Here is a 23,210-nt window from a genome sequence, read left to right on the forward strand (position 1 = left end):
TATTCGTTTAAATTTAATATGTTTTTAATAAAGAAAATATGTTTTGTGTAACGTAAAAAAAATTTTATGTTTTGTCTATTCAAATAAACTTTCGTTTATTAAAATAAAATTGCAAGATTGTAATAATGTGCAATATTAAAATCAAATCTACTTAAAATTGAGTATCATAGTCGTATAACATATATAACGGAGATACTAAACGGTAAAATGAAATCAACTTAGAAATTATTGTAACAAAACATGTACAGTCATGTACTTTCAATTTAAACTTCAACTAATAATTTCATAAGAAAAATCAATTAATACAATACTAATTATAAAACATTAAACAAAATGCGCTGATATTTAATAAAGATTGTGAAATAATTTCAAAATATATAAATATAATGAATTAATTTGAGTGATTGGATTTATACATTTAATATCAAATTTATAATAGAGACATTAAACATTGTATAATGGAAAAAATGTGCTACATGACATAACGGAGCTACGAAGCTGTAAAAAGAACAGTAATTGCGTGATTAAAAAAGCTGTTTCACAACTGGAACTTATTGAATTTTATCAAAGACCAATTATCAACCACTGGAATTAAAGGAAAAACTTAACATCATCAATTCATACTGTTCTTGATTACCCTGGCCATATGGATTGCTCGGCCATACAAATTGACAACCACAAAAAAAAAAAGTTTATTTAAATTTCGCTTATCCTTTGTAACGATGTACTTACTTACGTACTTAACCATTTACCCGATTTTCCCCGAAAGATAAAGCAGGCACGGCAATACCGAAACTGGCGCAAGCGGTGCGGTGTACCAGGGCTCCAGCTCCGAGGGGCCCCCAAACCAACGAGTCGCAAAAGTTTCCCCGAAAAATTTACACACTAAATTACGGGAAAATTTTTATTTTTTATTTATTTTATTCAAATTTTAATCCAAAGGCAGATATCGGGATGGACGTCCAGGATAGAAATTGAGTAAAATACCGTATTCTACACATACTAAACATCGATTTAGAACATCCACTAAAAATTGGACTTGGATTTTGAACTGTGGATGAGCGAAAATCGATGTTTCGAATGTGCCGATTGAGCTACTATTAGTGTCTGAAAATTATGTAATTATTGAAAGATTTTAAGCCCTTTAATATATAGTCGTGTAAATGGACACAATGAAATTGCACTTATATACGAACGACTCGAGACTCGAGAACCGTGCGCGCAGATTGTATTAAAACCTAGTAGGAAGTAGGTGGACCCACAACTCGTAACACGAGTTGAAGTTATATATGTTTCTGAGATTTTACATTGAGTATTAGTCATTACTTTACTAGTCAAATGTAGTGGTATAAGAATATTTTTTTTTTTTAACGCTGTACACTTGTGATTGGCGATACAAGTAGTAGGACAATTTGGCTGTAAAAGAGTATGTAAAGGAACTATATATGCAACATAATATAAAAAGATCCTATAAGCAAAATCTTTTGTGTCGTATAACTTTTTTTTAGAAAAAGGGCCTCCTGCAAATTTTGCACAAGGGCCCCCACGACTTCCGGTATGGTCCCCCAGCGGGTTAGGGGATCAGAATATACCCGCGGTAGGTACGCCTATTGTAAGAGGCGACTAAAATACCAGATTCAAGGGACTGTGCAGCGCAACCCTTCAGGTTGCCAGCGCAATATAAAGCTTCTCCAAGCCCAATTGTCAACCTCACATATCCGCGGCGAATCCTGTTTCACTAAAAGACGAGGCTCTGGCGACCCCAAGCTCCTCATGGAACTTGGGGGTGGGGAGGGAGAGAATGGCCTGAAGGTTTAATGTGGCCACATAGATCGTTCACGAGATGGTCTGGCTAGCACCTTAATGGTGCTGTGATACCGGAGCGTACCGGATCTGTATCCGGTAAAGGACCATCACATCGATAACACTCCCCAGATCCTTCGGGGAGCAACATTATCGCTACAACAACAACAACAACAACTTCCAGTACGGCCCTGAAAGCAGGACAGTTCCTCTCTCGTTTCGTTGCCTGCCGACAAAATTAGAAGTATCAAGGAATACCACATGGGTCTTCACTTGATCCTTTCATGGGAGTGAGATAATTAGTATAATATAAGTGTATACCGAAATGTCATACTTTTTTCGCTTTTTTTAATATTTTATTTCAAAACACAGTATCGTACTCATATACATATGTAATACTCCTATATTGCTAGAAGATAATTGTCGTGAGCAACACCATCAGCTCAGTCAGAATTGGGAAGGACCTCTCCGAGCCGTTCGAAACTAAACGAGGTTTCAGACAGGGTGACCCCCTATCGTGCGATTTCTTTAATTTGATGCTGGAGAAAATTATACTAGCTGCAGAACTTAACCGTACTGGAACCATATACACTAAAAGCGACAATTACTGGCATATGCTGATGACATTGATGATTGGAAAAAGAAGCGGTAAAGATGGGTTTGATGGTGAATGAGGACAACACGAAGTACCTGCTGTCATCGAGCAAAGAGTCAGCGCATATGCGCCTTGGCAACCACGCTACTGTTGGCAGCCATAATTTCGAAATAGTAAAAGACTTCGTTTATTTGGGAACCAGCATCAACACTAGCAACAACATCAGCACTGAAATCCAGCGAAGAATCAATCTTGCCAATAAATGCTACTTTCGACTAGGTAGGCAATTGAAAAGTAAAGTCCTCTCTCGGCGAACGAAAAATAATACTCTACAAGTCACTTATCGTACGCGTTCTGCTATATGGGGCAGAAGCATGGACCATGACAACAGCAGATGAAGCGGCTTTGGGAGTGTTCGAGAGAAAAGCTCTTCGAAAGATTTATGGACCTCTACGCGTTGGCGATGGCGAGTACCGAAGAAGATTTAATGATGAGCTGTTCGAGCTATACGCAGACATCAACATAGTCCAGCGAATTAAAATGCAGCGGCTGCGCTGGCTAGGCCATGTTATGCGAATGAAAGATGATGCTCCGGCCAAGAAAGTGTTTCTATCGGAACCCGCCTATGGAAGCAGAGGTAGAGGGCGGCCCCCACTCCGTTGGAAGGACCAGGTGGAAAACGATTTAAACTCCCTTGGTGTGACCAATTGGCGCCGGTTGGCGGAGCGAAGGAGCGGCTGGCGCGCCTTGTTGGACGGCCATAACCGTTTAGACGGTTAAGCGCCAATTAAGTAAGTAAGTAAGAAGATAAGTGTGAGAAGAAAAAATTTAAATTTGGGTACATACGATTTCTGATTACAAACACAAAAACTTTTAAGCAGCAATATATTGGCACTCCGATGTTTGTAAGTGTAGCCAGCCTGTATTAGCAATATAGGGGTATTACATACCAGAAGTGCGCAGAAATTTCTTAATCTTTCTCTCGAAGCCAACAACACAATAAAGATAAATTTATAAAAATAATAAAAATTACAGAATATGTATTTCCTCAAGCGTCCGTAAAGCAGATAGTGATGAATGCTTCAATGCCTAAAAGCCAAATTAAACTTCCTTAACCCCAACGCCATAGTCGTAGCCATACCCATGTCCATAACCCTCTCCAATGCGATCGATTAATGGTACCTTAACCTAAAAATCGTGTAAATTTCATAAAAATGAAGAAACCGCAAAAAATAACAAACATATTCCACAAAAGATAAGTCTCTTAGTCATAACGTATCCAAAACAATGAATAAAATCTACAAAAAGTTATTAAATTCACCAACTTAAATATTTTTAGATTATGGATATGGCGAGAAACCAAAAACCAATTAGTTGACTATAGTGTGTTTTTGGCGTTAGAGTTATGGTATGCCACCAGTAAACGATTCCTTGATTTCCATAAGGTAGGCTCCATCAGCTGTTTTATCTGGTTATGGCTTTATGGTTATAATTCACCATTAATTGGTCCTTAAAGAATCGAACAATTAAAAAAAATCTATTCAACATTTCTAAAGAAAAGATCGATTAAATCGATTAAGAATCCAATCAAATCCAGCTCTACCACCTGATAATTGTAGAACAACGTGCCCTTAGATGAATGGATTTTCAACTCTTTGTTTCGAGAGAGCGCTGTCAAAATGCACATTTTTTATAACATTTATCAATGATGCCACTCCAAACAAAAATTAATAGATCTGAAAATGGGGATTTTTGACATACATTTCGGCGATTATAGTTTCAATCATTTAATAAAATGATAGTCGTCAAATATTAATTTCTTTGAACTTATTTTACAATAATACGACTAGCTAGAGTTAAATATAAACAAATCTAAGTAAAACTAACATTTCGATTAAATTAATTAGTCAAATATTGTAACTGCATTTAACTCGCAGTGAAAACCATATATCCTTTTGAAATTTCAGTAAATCGGACCTATGATATAATAATTAACATTATCTAATGGATAGGGCTTATCCTATATGTCTGGCGTTCCAGGTTCTGTGATCAAAATGGACTGGTTGCATCGGGAGTTCATATTTACAAAACCTGTTTTTAGTGAAAACTTTTGAATGGTAAATAACATTTACCCTCCGCCTTCGAACTAATAATACTTACACTAAAACAAGTATTTTTATCCTTTTTCCCATAATTTTTGAACGCTATTCCATAGTTATAGGTCAAACTAAAGTTTAGCAAAATTTTTGGCACGTTTTTCGTTTTGGCTGGCACATTTTTTGTTCTGGCAGCCGCTTCAGCTGGCGCGAGGGATTTATCTGTGATTGTTGCCAGCAACAACTAGAAGATAAAACCCTCGTAAGAGCGAAAATATGAGAGCGTAAACAAAAGATTCGTATCAATCTAATCTATGAACGTGCCCGCCAGCCCACTGTGACCACCAGCCGTTTACAATTAACCACAAAGTCATTTTGCACTATTTGTGCTCCAACTGTCACTGAAAGAAAATAAAGGCTAAGCAAGTAAAACGAACGAATTAAGAAGAAAAATTTGGCGACGCAACATCTATTTTGATCAGTTTTTAGCGGGGTCGGTTAGCAAACGGTTGTGTGCAGGTCTTGAACTTATTTAAACTAGAACCAGTTTAATTGTGTTTTTTAGTGTGTGTGTGTGCCTCCAACGAACACGGTTTAGAACAAAAAAATGTATCAATTAAAAAATTTGGCACGCCAAGCAGCGATACGTCAGCAAGAAGTAGCTACTTTGGTCAAGGTCTTGCCAACAGCAGCCTTACAAACGCGTAGCTATGCTGAATACCAAATTCCCGATCGTCTAAAGACTGTACCAACTGCCAAGGATCCACGTTTCTTTGATATGGTGGAATACTTTTTTCATCGTGGCTGTCAAATTGCTGAGGATCGTCTTATCGCGGATATGAAGGGAAAATTATCGTTGGAAGAAAAGAAAAACAGAGTTAAGGGTATTTTAATGCTTATGCAACCATGTGACCATATCATCGAGATTGCGTTCCCATTGCGTCGCGATTCAGGTGAATATGAACTCATTACCGGCTATCGCGCACAGCACAGTACCCACCGTGTACCAACCAAAGGCGGTAAGTAGTAAAACTTTTTAAAATTGTATGTATTCCTTGTTAAATTGTGAGACATGGTAGTATCTAAAAGGGCAAACTGTAAGTTGTAAAAAAAAAAATGAATGACTTTTATGCAACTTGTTGGTAAAATAAACTTAAAATATATTCGAACGAGCAGATTGTATACCAAAAACGAAATTCCCTGTCTTAACAGCCTTGAGTGCTTATGTAATCAAATTGGGTCTAGAACGCATGTAAATATGTATATGAAAGAAGCATTATAGCTATTTAAATGTACATATTTTTCTCATGTACATAAAATTATCAACATTTTTTACTTCCCTACCTTTGCTTCTGGTAGAATAGTGCCAATTCTATTTGCCTGTAGGATTTATTCAAGCATAAACAAGTAAATGTGTGATTTTCCATAGCTGATTGTAGATACAACATACATACAACCCTACCATGTAAACACAACTACATAAAACATGTCAAAATAAAGTATAAGCATTTATTTTGTTGCATATGCTTTAAATTTGTTTACATTCGTTTTCGCCAATGCGCGATACTTGAGTAGCATAAGAAAGCAGGTCACTCATTGTTCCCGCTCCCCGCTAAAATTTATTTGCGTGGTATAACCATGGCTACCGCCACGGCGATGTCCTTCTGCGTAGTACACCCTCTGCGTAGGCGACCTTCGACCGCACTTTAAAAAAATAACCCTTAGCCGATCCAACACCTGCTACGCCATGCACAGTAATTCTGCGTAGAACATTGATGGGTTTGTTTGGAGGTGAGTTTTTATTTTAGTTCCTTTGTTGCCTGTGCAACAAATTGTAACATTGACCCGCTCTTTATACTCAGCGTGCTTTGCACACAGAGTATATTAACTTTGGATAACGGTTGGTTGTACAGATATATAGGAATCGAGATAGATATAAATAGAGATATCTTGATGAAATTTGATATGTAGATTCCTGGGCACTCATCTCAGATCGCTATTTAAAATGAACCATATCGGAATGTAACCACGCCCACTTTTTCGATATCGAAAATTACGAAAAACCAAAAAAATGCGATAATTTGGGGGTAATTCCATGTCAAAAGGCGAAATTATGAATTTTTCAAATCAAAATATTTCCGAAACTAGTGGATGGATTTCAAAAATTAAAAAATCGACAAATAACTTATAAAATTACCTTTCATCTGATGTATATATATCTTTAACTTTTCTAGACTTTATTTACCAAAAATTTGAAAAAGCTCTTTTTTGGTGGCCATGCACAGTAATTCTGCGTAGAACACCTTTCTGCATAGGCGGCCTTTGGCCGCACTTATAAAAAATAACCCTGGGCTACGCTATGCCAAGTCCGGGTGAGTGGTGTAACCGTCGCGGTAGCCTTCTGCGTAGGCGACCTTCGGCCGCACTTTAAAAAAAATAACCCTTAGCCGATCCAACACCGGCTACGCCATGCACAGTAATTCTGCGTAGAACACCTTTAAAAAAATTACCCTTAACCAATCCGACACCGGCAACAAAGAAACTAAAATAAAAACTCACCTTCAAACAAACCCGTCAATGTTCTACGCAAAATTACTGTGCATGGCGTAGCCGGTGTTGGTTCGGCTAAGGGTTATTTTTTTAAAGTGCGGCCGAAGGTCGCCTACGCAGAGGGTGTACTACGCAGAAGGACATCGCCGTGGCGGTAGCCATGGTTATACCACACACCCGGGCTTGGCATGGCGTAGCCCAGGGTTATTTTTTATAAGCGCGGCCGAAGGCCGCCTATGCAGAAAGGTGTTCTACGCAGAATTACTGTGCATGGCGCAGCCGGTGTTGGATCGGCTAACATAACAGTAAACATAAGAGTTATGAAGTAATATCAGCTCGTTCACGAATGCAAAATTTTAAGTAGTTTACCTTTGACGTATATTTTAGCAATAAAAAATTAGCAATGTTATACATTATGTATTTTTGCAATTAATGAATACAATGCATAAACCCATACATACATAAATAACATCATATATGTATATACCTACATCGATAAAAATAATTCAACTCATATGACACCTTTGTTTTTCGCCCTAATTTTATTATAGAAATTTCTTCTAAATATAGATGTTTTATATATCAAACAAAACCTTGCTTTATTACCTATCTAAAGACATTACAATTGTGAAGATTGACTCAATAGTTTCAAAGATATAGTGTTTTAAAAAATAGTAAAATTTACCTTATGACGTGGAATTACCCCTATAGTTATTATTTGCACCAAAAAAAAAATTATAGGGTTGAACTCACCATAAACACCACTACCGATACTCATATAAATTTTTTTAATTTGACAAATGTATGTATTCTGCACTTAAGCCAATGGGCGTGTCACCGCCCACCTTTAAAAGAAGGTAGTTTAAAAGTTTTGCAATCTGTATTTGGCAATCATTGAAGATATGATGAAATTTGACAGCAACGTTACTACTATTACTATATACATATGTGCTAATTGAAAATTAGCAAAATCGGATGAGGAACACGCCCACCTAAATAAAAAATGTTCAAAAGTCAAATTTTAAGAAAAAAAATTAATATCTTTACAGTATATAAGTAAATTATGTCAACATTCAACTCCAGTAATGATATGATGCAACAAAATACAATAATAAAAGAAAATTTCAAAATGGGCGTGGCGTCACCCTTTTTAATTTAATTTGTCTAGAATACTTTTAATGCCATAAGTCGAACAAAAATTTACCAATTGTGAAATTTTGTAGGGGCATGGATTCTATGATGATATCTGTTTTCTGTGAAAATGGGCGAAATCGGTTGAAGCCACGCCCAGTTTTTATACACAGTCGACCGTCTGTCCTTCCGCTCGGTCGTTAACACGATAACTTCACCAAAAATCGATATATCTTTACTAAACTTAGTTCACGTACTTATCTGAACTCACTTTATCTTGGTATACAAAATGGCCGAAATCCGACTATGACCACGTCCGCTTTTTCGATATCGAAAATTTCGAAAAATAAAAAAAATGCCATAATTCTATACCAAGTACGAAAAAAGGAATGAAATATGGTAATTGGATTGGTTTATTGACGCAAAATATAACTTTAGAAAAAACTTGTAAAATGGGTGTGACACCTACCATATTAAGTAGAAGAAAATGAAAAAATTCTGCAGGGCGAAATCAAAAGCCCTTGGAATCTTGGCAGGAATACTGTTCGTGGTATTACATATATAACTAAATTAGCGGTACCCGACAGATGATGTCTGGGTCACCCCTGGTCCACCTTTATGGCGATATCTCGAAAAGGCGTATACCTATAGAACTATGGCCCACTCCCTTTTAAAATACTCTTGAATACCTTCCATTTGATGCCCATGTCATACAAACACATTCCAGGGTTACCCTAGGTTCATTTTTCTACATGGTGCTTTTCCCTTACTTTGTCTCAAAAGCAGGGATGGAAAATAATAATTATTTTTTTTTTTGGAGTCGAAAAAGGCCTGGTCAAAAAATTGTCCTAGGTGAAAATGTTTGAGTTCCGTATCCTTATAGCAATATCATGTCGAATCATGCATTCTTTTTATTTTTCGAACTTTTTCCATAAAAGTCCACATATAAAAGTAAAACCTGTATGTTTTTTTTTTGAGTCCGATAGAACTAGTCTCGGACTTTTAAAAATAAAAGTCCGGAAAGAAAGGTTAAATCCGGACTTTTATTTTTTAAGGCCGAAATAAAAGCCCGACTTGATACCAAAGAAACGGCTTATCCGAATTAAAAAAATTTGGTACCAATCGATTCTCCTGGATTCCTAAAATTTAAAACCTTATGGACTTTTGAAAATTTCTGTTAATAATACTAGAAATTTATCATAAACAAACTAGATCGAAAATCTCGTAGTATAAATGGTGAACTTGCAGTGGAGTTTTGCAATAAGATTCGTTCCAAAACTATTAGAGTGAAAATTGGTAAACCTCATTCTGCTATGATGGGAAAGCTTTCTAAAAAAATGGGCGTAATCGGTCAGTAGCCACGCCTCTTTCTGTATATAGAAATTTCCGCACAGAACATGCGATATTTGAGTACCTAAAGAAGCCACGTTATTTAAATTTGGCACGTAAATTATTGAAATTGCATGTAGTTGATCCACATAATTTTTTTCGACAAGGGGCGTGGCACCGCCTACTTTCCAAATAAGATTTTTTGGACTTTCAAGTACGATAACTCGTACATACTTTGAGCAATGTTTTTGCGAATTGGTAAGCGAACTTCATATTTGTATTTGTACATGCCTACAGAAAAATCTTAAAATCGAATTAAAGTCACACCCACTTGTATATAAAAATATCAAAACTGGCTACTTGAATTCATTGCTAAGTAAGTGAATATGTCGGAGTTATTTCGAGACTATTGCGGGATCATTTGGGGACCCTTCCGGTATCATTCCGGGATGACTTTCGGGATCCGTCAGGGTCATTTCGGGACTTTTTCGGGATCATTTGGGGATCCTTCCGAGATCATTTATGGATGATTTTCGGGATCGCGTCGGGGTTATATAGGGATCATTTGGGGACTCTTCCGGTATAATTTCTGGATGGTTTTCGGGATCCCGTTAGGGTAATTTCGGGATTTTCCGGGACTCTTTCGGGATGATTTTGGGACCCTTCCGGCATGATTTCTGGATAGTTTTCGGGATTTGTTCCCGTCGGGTTCATTTCGGGACTATTTTGATATCATTTTGGGACCCTTCCGGGATCATTTAAGGTCTCTTCAGAACCGGTAGTTCAGCACACATGATTTTTTAAATTATGAGCCTTTATGGCCATGGATTTGCTGCAAATGCCTAATGTTTGTTATTCATAATTTTGTGTTTTTCTAATCCTGAGGATGGTTTCAGATTGAAACCGAAATATCGACCAATTATATAAATTATAATACCAAAAAATATATGGCGTTTTATTTATCTTTGCGGCCTTGAGCTCAATAATTAACCAAGAAGTTAAAATTTTGTTTTTAAGTTAAATTAATTGATATGACAGGGGTGAAGGAATTACTATTCATAGAACAAAGGGGTAAAACTACAATGAGCTAAAACCAAAGAAAATTTTATTAGATGAAAATAGTGTTGCTTTTTGGTGCATTTAGTTGGTTAAAATATTACAAAAAGTGTGGTTATAGCTATAAAAGTTCGTTACAGGATTCATTTAGAATAATCAAAAATAGAACGAAAAAGCTGTGTTAGATATTAAAAATAAAACATACAGAATTGATCTCTGAAGGGTCCGCAATTGAGTCCGAAATAGTCCTGAAAAAGTCCCAAAATTACCCTGACGGGATCCCGAAAACAATCCAGAAATTATCCCGGAAGGATCCCCAAATGATCTCGCAACAGTCCCGAAAAAGATGTCGGAAGGGTCCCCAAATGGTCCCGAAATAGTCCCAAAATGACCCTGACGGAATCCGGAAAAGATCCCGAACCGACGGGATCCCAGATGGATGCCGAAAAAGTCCCAAAATGACCCTGGCGGGATCCCTGACGGATCCCGAAAACCATCCAGAAATGATCCTGTAAAAGTCCCGAAGTGACCTGACATTGTCCAGAAAAAGTCCCGAAATTGCCCCGACAGGATCCCAGACGGATCCCGAAAACTGCCCAGAAATGATCCCGGAAGGGTCCCAAAATGATACCGAAATAGTCCCGAAAAAGTCCCGATATGACCCGACGGGATCCCCAAAACCATCCAGAAATTACACCGGAAGAGTCCCCAAATGATCCTTTTGTATATGTATATTTGCTCAGTTTATTTAATATGAGTGGATATGAACATTTCAATATAAAATGTGTTGAGTTAATACTAAAGAATAAAAAAAGAACGAAAAAGAATAAGCAAAACAGAGTTGCCAAAATGATAGTAAATTAATTCAGTGTGTGGCGTTACCACTTCGTTTCATACATAACATTTTTCCTTCCTCTGCAGGAGTTAAGATGAGAATGGAACTCTCGGTTTCCTTTGTCTGGTCGACCGCCGAGGGGCTGCCGGCGTCTCGCTTAGTTCCGGATCTCTTTCCGGTGTCGCCTGCCGTGCTGGTGTTGAATGCGATGGCGGTGTATCGTCCTGTATTATTGTAGTGTTGGGAGTAGAGAACCCTTCCAAATCTTCTTCTGATCCCAATGATATATTTTGTGGTGATTCTATGGGTGCTTCGACTTCTTCGTGGTTTTCTACTATACCCGATGCAGCTGTGTCGTTCTCTTTAGCTGCAACTCCCGTTTCATGATGATTCACTTCCGGTGTTGCTTTATCGGGCCCCGCGTGTGACTTCCGTATTTGGTCTACATGTCTTTTTATCATTTTCCCATTGAATTGTATTTGATAGTGAAGATCCCCTAGACGGGCGTGTATTATTCCACTTAGAAATTCGCGGGTTACCCGACAGGAAGTATACGTTTTGATTTACCTTGAACTCTCTTCCCTTTTTCTTGAGATGCATGTATTGTTTTTCCTCGAGATTTCCTCTGGTCGAATCAAGTCCAATCGTGTTCGTAGCTGCCGCCCCATAAACAATAGTGCTGGCGAGGTGCCTGTTGTCGAATGTGGTGCATTTTTGTACTGTCTCTCGTTTATGTTTTCCTGCAAAGAACTATTCGTGGTACCCATTGCTTTCACTGCGTTCTTGACCGTCTGTACGCTTCGCTCTGCTTGTCCATTAGTTGCCGGGTGATACGGTGCTGAGTATTTGTGATATTTAACACCGACTGTAGTCAGGAAGTTGTTAAATTCCGCGGACGTGAAATTTGTTCCATTATCAGATACAACCGTTTGAGGAACGCCATAAGCCGCAAATACGTCGTCCAGCAAAGTAATTGTCGCGGCCGCCGTAATTGATTTAGTGATTTTCACCTCTAACCACTTGCTATACGCATCCGAGATTATCAGTAGCATTGCTCCTTCGAACGGCCCCGCATAGTCAATATGAATGCGTTCCCACGGTCCCTTGGGATACTCCCAATGATGATCGCCACTTTTCCCGGGTTTGTTTGCCTTTGTTCTCGTCCGTCACACGGCAGCTGGGGCAAATTGGTAACGCCACACACTGAATTAATTTACTATCATTTTGGCAACTCTGTTTTGCTTATTCTTTTACGTACTTTTTTTATTCTTTAGTATTAAAACAACACATTTTATATTGAAATGTTCATATCCACTCATATTAAATAAACTGAGTAAATATACATATACAAAAGTGGTGTCAAAAGTGGGATTAAAAAGATGAGCCTGACACCGGAAGATTTGAAGAGGGTGATGGATGCATTGGCAAGGGCAATTCGCGAGGCTGTAGAGGGGGCGTCCCACAGTGCTGGGGCAAATGCAAATCAGCGGGCAGCAACCAAACCGCCACCGTTTAGTATTGCAGAATACAAGTCAGAAGACAAATCCTCAGTGCAGGATTTTTTCACATGCGTAGATCGGGCCTTACAGCTGAGCAAAGTTCCAGAAGAGGAACAACACAAATTCGTACTCGTGCATATGGGGGCAGAGCTGAACGCCGTACTAAAAATACTTGTTAGCCCAAAGACGCCTGACTCGCTGAAATACAATGAAATAAAAACCGTGTTAATTCACCATTTTGATGGCTCACGGAACAAGTATGCTAAAAGTATCAAATTTAGACAAAGTAAGCAAGAAGAAGGCGAATCGATTGCCGAGTACGCACTTCGTTTAAAAAAGGGCGCTGCATATTGTGAATATGGCGACTTTTTGGATAGGATGTTAACAGAGCAGTTACTGTATGGCGTGGAGTCACGCTATATTTGCAATGAGGTTATAAGTAAAAAACCAAACAATTTTACTGAGGCATACGAAATTGCGCACACAATCGAACTAACACAAAGTGCAACAACAGATCTGAAGGGTACAGAGTGGGAACAACCAAGTGAACCAACGTTTAAACTGGGATACGAACCAGTCAAAACAAAAAGAAATGCAAATGCTGAAAAGTTGATCAAGAAGCCAAAAGAAAAATCCGCAAATTGTTACGGATGTGGGGGCCAACACAACAGAAAAGACTGCAAATTCAGTAGCTCCAAATGTTTTTCGTGTGGAAAATTGGGCCACATTGCAAAAGTGTGCAAGGCAAAACTAGATCAGATTTCAGAGGATGAGCTCGAACCAGTTCAGCAGCTGAACAGCATTAATGTATGTAAAGCAGTAGACAGAAAAATGCTTCACGTAAATATCGATGGAAAGCAAATACAGATGAAGCTTGATACGGGTGCCCCATGCGCAATTATTAATTATAAAACTCTTCGCACTATAAAACCGAATTTTAGATTATTAAAAACAGATAGACGATTTACAAGCTACACGGGGCATAGAGTGAACTGCATGGGTAGGGTTGTAGTAACCGCATCAATGGGGAGGACTAAGCGGCGCCTGAATCTGTATGTTGTCCAAGAAGATTTCGATACACTTTGCGTCAGAGAATGGATCTCAAAATTCGCACGTGAAATTAACTTTTCGGAGCTATTTTCGTCAGCCAGGCAAATTAACTCTATAAGTTCAACCGCGCCAAAACTTTCAGAAAACCAACGAGAAAGGCAGCAACATCTCCTTGCAAGTTACGAAGAAGTCTTTGACACGACAGCGGGTAAGTTGAGAGGGCCGCCTGCAAAAGTGAAGCTGAAGGCGGGAGCCACACCAGTGTTCGCACGAGCACGCGAAATACCAATGGCATTTGAGAGAGGCGTATGCCAAGGAAATAGATCGCAAAATCCAGTCTGGCTTTTACGTGAGAGTAGAGCATTCGGAATGGGCTTCAGCAAGACATGTAGTCGCGAAAAAAAAATGGAGATATTCGCATCCGTGGCAATTACAAGCCAACGGTTAATCCAAGAATGATTATTGACGAACATCCGATTCCTAAAGCGGAAGACTTGTTCAATAAAATGAAAAAAGCGGCGATATTTTGTCACTTGGATATAACCGACGCATATACACACCTTACGATCGACGATGATTTCGCACATGTTTTGACATTAAACACAGCTACACACGCACTAGTACGACCGACTCGTGCGGTATATGGGGCAGCAAATATTCCAGCTATTTGGCAAAGAAAAATGGAGACGCTCCTGCAAGGAGTGCCAAACGTTTTAAATTTCTTTGATGACATCTTGGTGTTCGCGGAAAATTTTGAAGAGCTGCTGATGGTTTTGGCCACAACGCAAACGCAAATCGCATCAAATGCAATGGTCTACGCTTAAATAAGTCAAAGTGTGTTTTTGCTACTCCATCGGTGGAGGTGCACAGGGGGTGCATAAATCTGACAAACACATTGAAGCTGTACTGAATAGCCCCAAACCAACGAATGTGGAGGAGCTACAGCTGTTTTTAGGAAAAGCTACTTACTATAGTGCATTTATCCCAGACCTGGCGACGAGAGCGCGACCATTGCGCGATATGCTGAAAAGCGAAAAATTTCACTGGTCCAAAGAGGCAAATTCAGCCTTTGAGTATCTAAAACAGGCGCTGGTTTCTCCACAAGTCTTGATACCCTACAACCCGGCACTACCGGTTCTACTAGCGACGGACGCGAGTCAAACAGGGTTGGGAGCGGTGCTATCACATCGCTTAGAGAACGGAACTGAACGACCCATTGCATACGCAAGTCGAACACTGAATACTGCAGAACAGCGATACCCACAGATGGACAAAGAGGCACTGGCAATAGTATGGGCAGTTCAGAAATTTTTCAAATATTTATACGCGCGTCATTTCACGCTAATCACAGATCATAAACCGTTGTCACAAATTTTACAACCAGACAAGTCTCTACCAGTACTTTGCATTAGCAGAATGGCTAATTACGCAGACTTTCTGAGTAGATTTGATTTCGAAGTGGTGTATAAAAATTCAAAGGCAAACGCTAACGCCGACTATCTTTCACGGGCCCACCCTCTACGACAGCAACCATTACAGGTGGGACAGGTGCGGATAATCCAGACGAATACGACGAGTTCGACAATTTTGTGATTCGCCAAATCAACCAATTACCATTAAGATCCGACAAAATTGCAAACGAATCCAGAAAAGACGATCGACTGGGTAAATTAATTAAACTGCTGGAAACAGGTCAATGCTTGAAGAGGATAGGATACAAGTGCCCAGAAGTGAGTTACAAGCTATCGTCAGGATTTGATGTTCGAGCATCGCGTCGTCATTCCACCAAAGTACAGAGCCAAACTGCTTGACAATTTACACACATCACACCTAGGGATTGTCAAGATGAAAGGAATCGCCCGCTCATTCATATACTGGCCGGGCATTGACAATGATATCGAGAACATGGCGAACAAATGCGAATCATGTGCAAAACAGAGTTGCCAAAATGATATTAAATTAATTCAGTGTGTGGCGTTACCACTTCGTTTCATACATAACAGATCCCTAAATAACCCCGACGCGATCCCGAAAACCATCCATAAATGATCCCGGAAGGATCCCCAAATGATCCCGGAAAACTCTCGAAATAATCCTCACAGGATCCCGGACGGATCCCGTAAACTATCCGTGATGCCGGAAGGATCCCCAAATGATCCCGAAAGAGTCCCGAAATGACCCTGAAGGGATCCCGAAAGTCATCCAGGAATGATACCGGAAGGATCCTCAAATGATCCCGCAATAGTCCCGAAATAACTACGACATATTCACTTATTTAGCAATGAATTCAAGTAGCCAGTTTTGATATTTTTATATACAAGTGGGTGTGACTTTAATTCGATTTTAAGATTTTTCTGTCGGCATGTACAAATACAAAATGAAGTTCGCTTACCAATTTGCAAAAACATTGCTCAAAGTATTGTAACGATTTTACTTGCAAATCCTCTTATTTGCAATCTTCTGCTAAGTTCGAATCACTAAACTGTTGAATAAATAACTCCAATTTGTAATAATGCAAAATGGCCTTTATTTAAAGTACTTCACAATAACACTCAAACTGTGCAACGAATAGCTTGCTTAATAACCAAACTGATTGATAGCTCAAATGAAACTCTACTATTCAAAATAATACTGCTCTTGCTCGCTAGATAGCGTCTTAGTCGAAACTGCTTGACAACTCAAATCAAACTGAATTCCAGCGCCTCTACACTTGTTGCCTTATATACTGTCTGTTTTCAACGTTGCATCTTCTAGGCGCTTCCAGAATCTACTAGTTGCCATTAGCTCTCAAACTTCTCAGCTGTAACTACAATTGCACAATTTTATAGCTTTTCTCATTGCATACTTATAGGAGTATCTCAGATATATGCATGTGTTTCTGGATTGACTCTCCGCTGCTCGTATACGTACATGGTAAATATGTGTAGACGCAATTATTGTTTTGAATTATTGATGTGAATTCGCGTCACTGCTTAGCATCGGCTTAGTGATGGCAGCACCCCTTAGTTTTGCTAATATTCGTAACAGAATGTACGAGTTATCGCACTTGAAAGTCTGAAAAATCTTATTTGGAAAGTAGGCGGTGCCACGCCCATTGTCCAAAAAAAATTATGTGGATCAAGTATATGCAATGTCAGTAATTTACGTGCCAAATTTAAATAACGTGGCTTCTTTAGGTACTGAAATATCGCATGTTCTGTGCGGAAATTTCTATATACAGAAAGAGACGTGGCTACTGACCTATTATATTATAAAAGGAATAACATTTCGGCCCCTGCTCAAAAACTTTCAGCTGAGTATGTAATGTTCGGTTACACCCGAAGTTAGCCTTCTTAATTGTTTTAATTTAAACTACATATTACATTGTCAATGTATGAAGGTCGAGTAGTGCTGCACAAAACATACGAATCGGATATTTTATTGGAAATAAGGCCCACTTGCAGAACGGCAAGTTTTTTTTTTTTAGGCCAGAGTTAATTTAAAAAATTTGTCAAAATTGTATGAATTTAACACTTCATGTCAGGTTAACTCTGAATTAAAAATATAACTTAAGTCACTCATGCAAACAAGATATACTTTGGACGAGAACAAAATGTTTGCAGCAGATATAAACCGAAGTGGTATAATAGCATTCAATTTCTTTTTTCAAGATCAAACACCATACACGTTATTTAAAACTGAAGGATTGAAAACGAATGCTCTCCAACCAACACTCCGTACGTTGGCCCTGGAGAGCGCCGTTTCAGACCGTTAGTTGTGTATTGATCGGAATTACGTTCATTCCGAAAACAATGATAAGTTTTAATGTTTTTAATATTTAAGGCTATCTGAATGCGTCGGACTCCTGTGAGCTTACTAATAGCAGCCGACGCGGATTCAATAAGTGGAACCAATAATTGTTTTTATGTTAAAACGCTTATTCCTAAATATAAAAAAATAATGTATTATCTTGCCTTTATCTTTGTTGTGCAAATATGTTATATATATTATGTTTTAAAAATTAGAAAGCTTTAATATTTACTCAGTTACGAAGTGTTAATTTACACTTTGAAATAAACAAAAAACACATGTATATATGAACATTAGGGTGGCTAACAAAAGTTTGAATTTTTTACATCGAAATTAGAAAATTCGGTATGTCTTAAAACTTGTAAAAGTATCAAAGTACTAAAGCGAGCGTATATGGCCATATTTTCTTTTTATTTCTTAATATATTCAATGATGGATGTATTTGTTGGGAAATAGAACGATAAGTTAAACTCACAAGCAAAGCAAAAACCTCAAATGGCAGCGAGATAGTAAAGAAACTGTCTTTGAAAATTGTCTAGGGTTTCGTAGGCCTTTATTATCACCAATTAAAAATTTATACTCAATAAATAGGTTTAAAAAAAAAAAAAAGCAAGCTTACAAAATAACTCACACCCCAATGCGGATGTTTCGTTATGTACAACTATCGTATAACGCTTTTAATCGATTTCACAAGAGTCTCAGGGGTATCAAATTTTATTACTCTGAATGTTGCGGATAAAAAAGTTGTCTTATTCAAAGAAATTGTGTTAAAAAAATAATAATAAAAAGCTTACACCACACACAGAGGACTGCAGGCTCATGACGGGTATTATGTCTGGACACTGCCTTCTGGTGTGGCGAGGATGAAGCTATCGAGCACGTTTTGTGATCTGCGCTGGCCAGGCCAAGGCTTCAGCTATTAGGAGTGATACAGTTATTAGATCTAGAAGTAGCAAGTGACTTAGGTCCTAGAAATCGTCTTTTATTTTCTAAGAAGGCGTAGTTATTTTATAAGGACCTAATGCTGGTTTTTGTTAGGGTTTTTGAGTTTGCTCGTTAAACAAACTTCTGGTAACACCATGGACTCATTCAGTCTATGTAGGGCTTCCACGGCCTGGCCATTTCAACATAACCTAACGTTTATGCGATAAAACTTACACTGAAAGAAAAAAACTGGTAAAATCAACGGAATTACGGGTCAGTGCCAGGTTGTTTCTGTTAAATTTTATCCATCAAAAAAAAATGCATTGATAGCTCTGTTAAAAACTAAGACCCGGTTTTTCAGTACAAGTTCAACTCAGTTTGTCAGTTAAACAACGCTTAAACTTATTCTGCAGTTTTGCAGTGTACTTTAACTGAAGTTTAAGCTGATCTTAAAGGGCCAATTAAACTTCCTTAACCCCAACGCCATAGTCGTAACCATACCCATATCCATAACCATCTTCAATGTGATCGATTAATGGTGCCTTAACCTAAAAATCGTGAAAATTTCATAAAAATGAAGAAAACCCAAAAAATTACAAACATTTTCCACAAGAAATAAGTAAAAAGTAATAAAATCTACAAAAAGTTATTAAATTCACCAACTCAAATATTTTTAGGTTATGGATATGGCGAGAAACCAAAAACCAATTGGTTGGCTATGGTATGGTTATGGCGTTAGCGATATGGTATCATCATCATCATCATTTATTGCAAAAATAGTATTAGTACAATAAGATCTAGGATCTTTTATAGTACAACAAAAAGATAAATCGCAATGTAAAAAAGAACAAAAGTCATAACAGAGGGTTATGTAGGTTAAATAATCACATCAAACATAGAGAATTATCGTAATTTACTAGTATCTAAAATAAACAAATAATTAAATTCAATAACAAAACATTGTATACACTCATACATATTGATGGCGAAAACTCAAGAAGTATAATGGTTTCAACTAAAATGAGCATAAAGAACATTCTTAAAGTTGCTTTTATTTAGACTACTACGTACGGATACTGGAATAGAGTTCCATAGGCGAATGGCATTGACAAAGAATAGCCGTCCAGATGTTAGATAGTTATAAGTTGGTACTATTAGGTCGTTGATTCGAGCAGACCTGGGGAATATTAGCTTATCATATAGGTAACTAGGCTCCTTATACATGATAAGTTGACAAAGGAAAATGCTGTTCCTAGCTTTCAGATATTCGAAGATTTCGCAGCCCAGTAGACGCGCTCTCCAGCTGGATATATGATCAAATCTGGCTAAGCCGAATACATAACGTGTAACATGATTAAATGCTACATCAATTTTATGAGCAGACTGGGAGCTCAGTTTACTGTACACTAGCTCAGAGTAGCAAATGATCGGCATAATCAATTGAATTGCAAGTTTTCTTCTAACATTGACCGGAGTATAAATAGCAGACATTCGTAAGTTTCTTAAGATATAGTATACTTTCTTAACCACCGAATTTACATGATCATCACAGGACAACGTCGTGTTAATAACAAAACCAAGATTATTCACTTTTGAAACGAGTTTGAGACATTTACTGGCAACGCGCAAGGGCGGAATACTTGAGAAACTTATTCGTTTTTTAGATATAGGCAACACGTATGATTTCTCACTGTTCATGCATAAGTCATTTTTCCTAGCCCATTCAAATATGGATGTTAAGTCATTATTCAATCTTGAGCATAAATCGTTTGTCCCCTCATGATTTCCCGACAAATATAGTTGGACATCATCAGCATATGCATGCATATGAGCATGCTGACATGCATTAAATATGTCATTAATAAAAATACTAAAAAGTAGTGGACCCAAGATAGAGCCTTGGGGTACCCCTGCCAATAGTGGTTTTAGACCTGAAGTTTCGGAGCCGACTTTGACAAGCTGGGATCTACCCGTCAGATAACTTCGCATGAGCCGCACTGCGGAGTCATCAAAATCAAAATAATTTTTTAATTTTGAGCACAGCAGGTCATGGTTCACAGAGTCGAAGGCTTTTGAGAAGTCAAGGAGGCATAATAAAGTAAACTGGTTTTTGTCAAAGGGTGCCCTGACGTCGTCTAAAATTTTTATGATAGCCGTGGAGCAACTGTGCTTTGATCGGAAGCCTGACTGGAATGGTGATAGCAGACTATGTTTGCAAACATGGTCTTTAATTTGTTCCGACAACAATATCTCAAAGACTTTCGAGAGTGCTGGCAAAATGCTGATAGGCCGAAAGTCACTAGGAAAATCTGCAAACTTAGTTTTTGCAATAGGTATAACCGTGGCAATCTTCCACATATCAGGGAAGCAGGAGGTAGTAATACTGTGGTTGATAATATGCGTCAATGTAGGAAGAATGTACGGGGCAATTATTTTAACAAATTTGAGCGGTATATTGTCCTGACCGATTGCGTTGGACCTTATTTTATTTATGCATCTCGCCACATCAAGTTCCGAAACAGCTGTAAACTCAAATACTTGACAAACAGGAACCACATATAAGGGAGGGGTTGAGAAACTGGTATTAAGACAAGACGGGTTAGCTTGGCTCACAAAAGCTGCATTAAGATCTTCAGGATTAAGGGAACAGTCAGAACTCTCACTCACATGTACACGAAGTTTTTTCAGATTACGCCACAAAACATGATTAGGCAACGATATATTCAACATTTTACTGTAGTATCTGCATTTTTCTCTCCTAATATAGGCTGTGGTCTCATTTCGTGTAAGTTTGTATGCACGCCAATTTGCGTCGCTTCGGTTTTTCTTCCAAAGGGAATAAAGCTTATTGCGCTTGATAATCATAGCACGGACGGATCTATTAAACCAAGGGCAAGAGGAAGATCTGTTGCTATATACCCGAGATGGAACGTGAGTTGTATAGAGGTATAAAATAATTTCATTTAAAAATCTCAGCTTTTCATGCACCGAACTCAAGCTCCAACAAGTAGACCAATTTGTGCTGGAGATGTCTCCAAGAGGGTTATTTACGTCCATTCGTCGATAATCTGGTGAAATGGATGGTCTAGCTACTGCATTGTGGTTATCGAGCACTACATCAAATGAACAGAAAATTAGATCATGTTCTGAGATAAAGGATAATTGATCAAACTTTAAGACTTTAAACGTATCGGACACAATGAAATAGTCAAGAAGGCTGGGGCAGCAGTTCTGTCCATACCTTGTTGGTACGCACACATTAACCACTTCAAGACCAACACTTGAAACATCGTCTAACAAACGGCAGGTATACGGGTCACTACATAAGAGATTAACATTAAAATCTCCGCAGATAATTATATCAGTGTAATCAACTGCGACCGAGGACAACATTGTAAAATATTCCTTCACGTTGCACAATTTATTAGGGTTATAGACGCACGAAAAAAGGACTTTGGACATTGAACTAGGCACTTCAACTAGCAAGTTCTCAGTGACGCCAACAGCTATACTTGATATGATTCTCGACTTGAGATGTTTTTTACAATACATAGCAACACCACCACCTTTCTTTACCTTTCTATCCATCCTTTAGAGTACGTATCCCTTTATGCCAAAATGGTCATCAAGTATTTCAGGTTTAAACCAAGTCTCGGAAACACAAATGATATCAACACTAGATTGTTCAAATATCGCTCTGACTACATCCATCTTTTCACCATTTAAACTACGAGCATTAAAGTGCACCACGTTGAAACCTTTATGGTGCCTGCATAGGACATTAAGCAAAGCTAGGCTATTATTCGCAATGCCATTCGCATTTCTACTATCTCCAAACACTGAGTACAATCGAATTAAAAGCAACTTTAAAGTAAGTTATAGACAAAGCCGAAGTAAAAGAAAAAAAATAAATTAATGTTTGCGCCATCTTTACATAACAAAAAACAATGAATAAGCATATGAACTTAAGGTTGGCGAAATCGATCCAGATCAGCCTCACTGGTAACTTTTGTTGGCTGTGCGGATGTATCAAGTCCATGCCTAACGTAGACCCAGCCACGGAGCGTGAATGCCGCCTGCAGCTTTCCCTGCCGCCTTAATTGGATAGCCGCTTGTAGCAAAAGCCTATTTTCCTTGGTAAGGCTCTCGTATAGGTGGAAGTTTTCCTGGATACCAAGGGGTTCCAGAGAAACAGCGCTTTTCATACGCCTACGGTGCTCCCCAAACGCACGGAGAGTACGATTGCGATCCAGCGGCGAATGGAACTTGATCACAATCGCACCGTTGTTGCCTGCACGTGAGGGTCTCGTGCGGAAAATGGCCCTTATTTGCGGTGACTGAAAATCAATGGACATGCACACCACGTTAAAAATACTTTTTAGGTTTTCGCCCTCCTTATACGGGACACCAAAAGCGACAGCATCAGCAGCGACATCAGCAGTCAGTTTTTGCTGAAGTCCTTTTGCCAACTCTTTTTTGAGATTTTCTATTTCGGACTCAGACTTTTCTAATCTCTCCGTCAACAAAGAAATCTGCGTGGATGAGGCAGACAG

The 23,210-nt window shown here is 38.4% G+C and overlaps 1 protein-coding gene across 5 annotated transcripts in view; it reads left to right on the forward strand.

The window, feature by feature from the left end:
• The first annotated feature begins 69 nt into the window (after positions 1–69).
• Gdh (glutamate dehydrogenase, mitochondrial) overlaps positions 70–23,210 on the forward strand; it is an 82,882-nt gene continuing 59,741 nt past the window's right edge. For 2 of the 5 annotated variants that reach the window (XR_010949156.1, XR_010949157.1), the window contains exon 1: positions 4,833–5,513. Coding sequence is in view for 2 of the 5 variants with exons in the window: in XM_067763135.1 (XP_067619236.1) it covers positions 5,102–5,513 (412 nt within the window). In the remaining 3 variants the exon portion in view is untranslated. Of the gene's footprint in view, positions 203–4,832; positions 5,514–23,210 lie in introns of those variants that run through there. The other 3 variants (XM_067763135.1, XM_067763138.1, XM_067763136.1) reach the window with 3 other exon arrangements.

The sequence above is a fragment of the Eurosta solidaginis genome, chromosome 1, assembly GCF_040869045.1.
Source record: "Eurosta solidaginis isolate ZX-2024a chromosome 1, ASM4086904v1, whole genome shotgun sequence".
NCBI lineage: Eukaryota > Metazoa > Arthropoda > Insecta > Diptera > Tephritidae > Eurosta > Eurosta solidaginis.